Genomic DNA, 2,649 nt, shown 5'->3' with positions numbered 1-2,649 from the left:
TCCATCGGAAAATCAGCACCAGCATTTTAATCAACATAGATTTTGTTCAGCAGTTTCACCGTTACTAAAATTAGCTTTCAAGTCTAAACCTATCTATTTCGCCTCTGCATTTTATGTTGTAAAGAAAATAAACCCCACTTTTTATTAGCGTTATTTCAGACTAGAATGATGATGCCAGAATACGGACATGGATTTTTAAATAGGGCTCGATCCCTAAATATTAATAATAATTATAATACAAGATAGAAATCCCCTGTTTTAATAAAATGCTTTTGCTGTCAAATATGCAAGAAAGGGTTTCTGAATCTTGGGTGTCTCTTGATAATGCAAGGACGACTCGCAAAGTCAAGTAACGAAAATGGTGTAAATATAAATATATTAAAATGAGTTCCATGAAGAACCTTTTTTTCGTTTGCAACCCGCGCTTAAGGAAACAATGTATATAGCCGCACGATTAATTAGGCTGTGTTCTTTGCGAGAAAACTCACTCCTTAGAAGATCTTAGAATTCAGTTATATTTGCTATATCTTGTCTAGAGAACATTTGGGAGATTCCAAGCCTGAGCAGACATACTGGATTTAGAAACTGGGAGTTTCCAAGCTTGATCAGACATACTGCATTTAGATTTTGAAGAATCGGTGTTTCAGAACTCTCTGCAAGAGTATCCTTAAAAAATTTTTAAGGATACTCTTGCAGAGAGTTTTTGAATTTCGGCAACTTATATTATAAGTTGCCGAAATTCAAAAATAAGAACTTACGCGAAGGTTTACTAGTGTGCGAGTAGTATTAACAATCAAATAAAATAGCCTAGACACAACTGCAGCATCATCGTTATTAGTTGAATATGCTACAATTAAGGGATTATAATAAATAATAAGTAAAACTAAAGATAGAGATTACTACAAGAAATAAAGTTATTATAAATGCTATCTTGTACATTAGTAATCATAAGATGTTTTTGAAAGAGATTGGAAAAGTTGAGAAATTTTAAGTGTCTCTTCAGTTGCAATTACCTTTCTCAATAAGGTATACCCTGAGTATCATATATCTTAAAGTATATCGTCCTAGAAGTCTTCCTCTTCCTCTTTCTCCTCCTCCTCCAACTCCTCTTCAGTAAACCATAATTCAGAGTTTCTTATCTTTCTTTGCAGACGCAAATTGGAGTATATATACACAAGCTTAAAGGCCTTTGAATCATTCAAACGATTCCTAATTCCATTATGTATAAATCCAAAATTCGACCAGTTTCGTTCCGATGCAGCTGCAGATGCGGGCATTGAGAGTACAGTAATGGCAAGGTTTGCTAATCTTGGTGAGAGCGATGTATGCTTTTTCCACCACACTATGGGATCCAATTTTTTTGCAGCGTCCCAAATTACCGGAGAGTCAAATGGTGGTGATTTTGAATTAAAGAGTAGTAATTCCGTATATATATCGCCCAACTCATCTTGTGGATGTCTCTCCCATAGGAATTGTTGTACATCTTGGAGCGACTCAATTTCATAGCTGAATGCTGAGTGTTTTGGGTCGAGTATATGTGCCACCGTCATCACAGGCTTCTTGATAAAATTGAAGCGAGCAGCAATCTTTTCTATCAAGTTTTTGTTCTGATTGCCGGGTAGTTGCACAGCCATTTTCATTAGCGAAAAGTAGTGTTGATTGACTAGCGAGAGGCGGGGAGTGTCTCTTTCAAGATCAATAATTACTTCCGTAATTGGTTTTATAATGTCTCTCAATTCTTCCGCCTTTTCCCACCAAGTATCTTGAAGCAAGCAGCGCAATTCCGAGGATGCTAGCTCCAAAGCAGCTATTTGGAGGGGTACTCGCGTGGACAAAACCGATTCCAAACATTTTGAATAAGAGAGCCACCGAGTCTCGACTGGAAGGGCAAGAGCAATTTCATAACCAAGCTTCTCTCTTTGAGCCTTTTTAAGTATCGAATAAGCTCTCGGATGTTTTCGAAACCATTTCGCAATGGCTTTTACTTCGCCGATTGGGCTCGCTGCCCATGGGAGATTTAAAACATCTTTAAGAAGTAAGTTGGTGGCATGTGAAGCGCAGCCATAGCATACGAGATTGTGAAACTCTTTTTCAAGGATACTCCATGCTGCTTTCATGTTTGCCGCGTTATCCGTCACTACAGCCTTTACCTTATCAGGTCCGATTCTCCTAATAATTTTTGATATTTCTCTTGCAATGTACTCCCCTGTATGCTGATTAGTATCTATAAATATAACATCGTAGAAGAACGGCTTAGGCGTGGTTATTACAAAATTCATTACACTTTCTCCTCTGATATTTGTCCATGAATCGGCTACAAGACATAGATTTTCGCTAGCTTGTATACTGAGGTCAATCCCTTGTTTGACCTCCTTGAATGTCTTGGATAAGAGCGGATTTGCAAGCCGATAGCGTGAAATAACGTTGCAGCTAGGGCATACTCGGCTCAAAAATTGTTGAAAATAATCATTTTCGATAAAATTGAACGGCACACCTCCAGAAAAGAAAGCTTTTGCGAGCAACTCGCCAATCTCAGTTATACTTTCCTCGATATCCCCCGTTAACACATGCTTATGCTTTTCTGGAATTATGGTCTGTGAGGTTGAAGTAGACGGCATTATATCTGAGTTTGCTAACTCGGGAGTGTTG

General features: G+C 38.0%; 1 protein-coding gene across 1 annotated transcript; it reads right to left on the bottom strand.

The window, feature by feature from the left end:
* Positions 1-1,064: 1,064 nt before the first annotated feature.
* On the bottom strand, positions 1,065-2,618 carry VTP21DRAFT_8110 (uncharacterized protein; the record flags this gene model as incomplete). The annotated part of the gene is made up of 1 exon (XM_069398926.1): positions 1,065-2,618. The coding sequence occupies one exon, from the start codon at positions 2,616-2,618 to the stop codon at positions 1,065-1,067; it is 1,554 nt and encodes a 517-aa protein (XP_069245973.1).
* Between the last annotated feature and the right edge of the window lie 31 nt (positions 2,619-2,649).

Source organism: Calcarisporiella thermophila (assembly GCF_041956535.1).
Source record: "Calcarisporiella thermophila strain CBS 279.70 unplaced genomic scaffold VTP21scaffold_36, whole genome shotgun sequence".
Lineage (NCBI taxonomy): Eukaryota > Fungi > Calcarisporiellomycota > Calcarisporiellomycetes > Calcarisporiellales > Calcarisporiellaceae > Calcarisporiella > Calcarisporiella thermophila.
The sequence above is the reverse complement of the archived record's forward strand: the minus strand, read 5'-3'. Positions and strand labels throughout refer to the sequence as shown.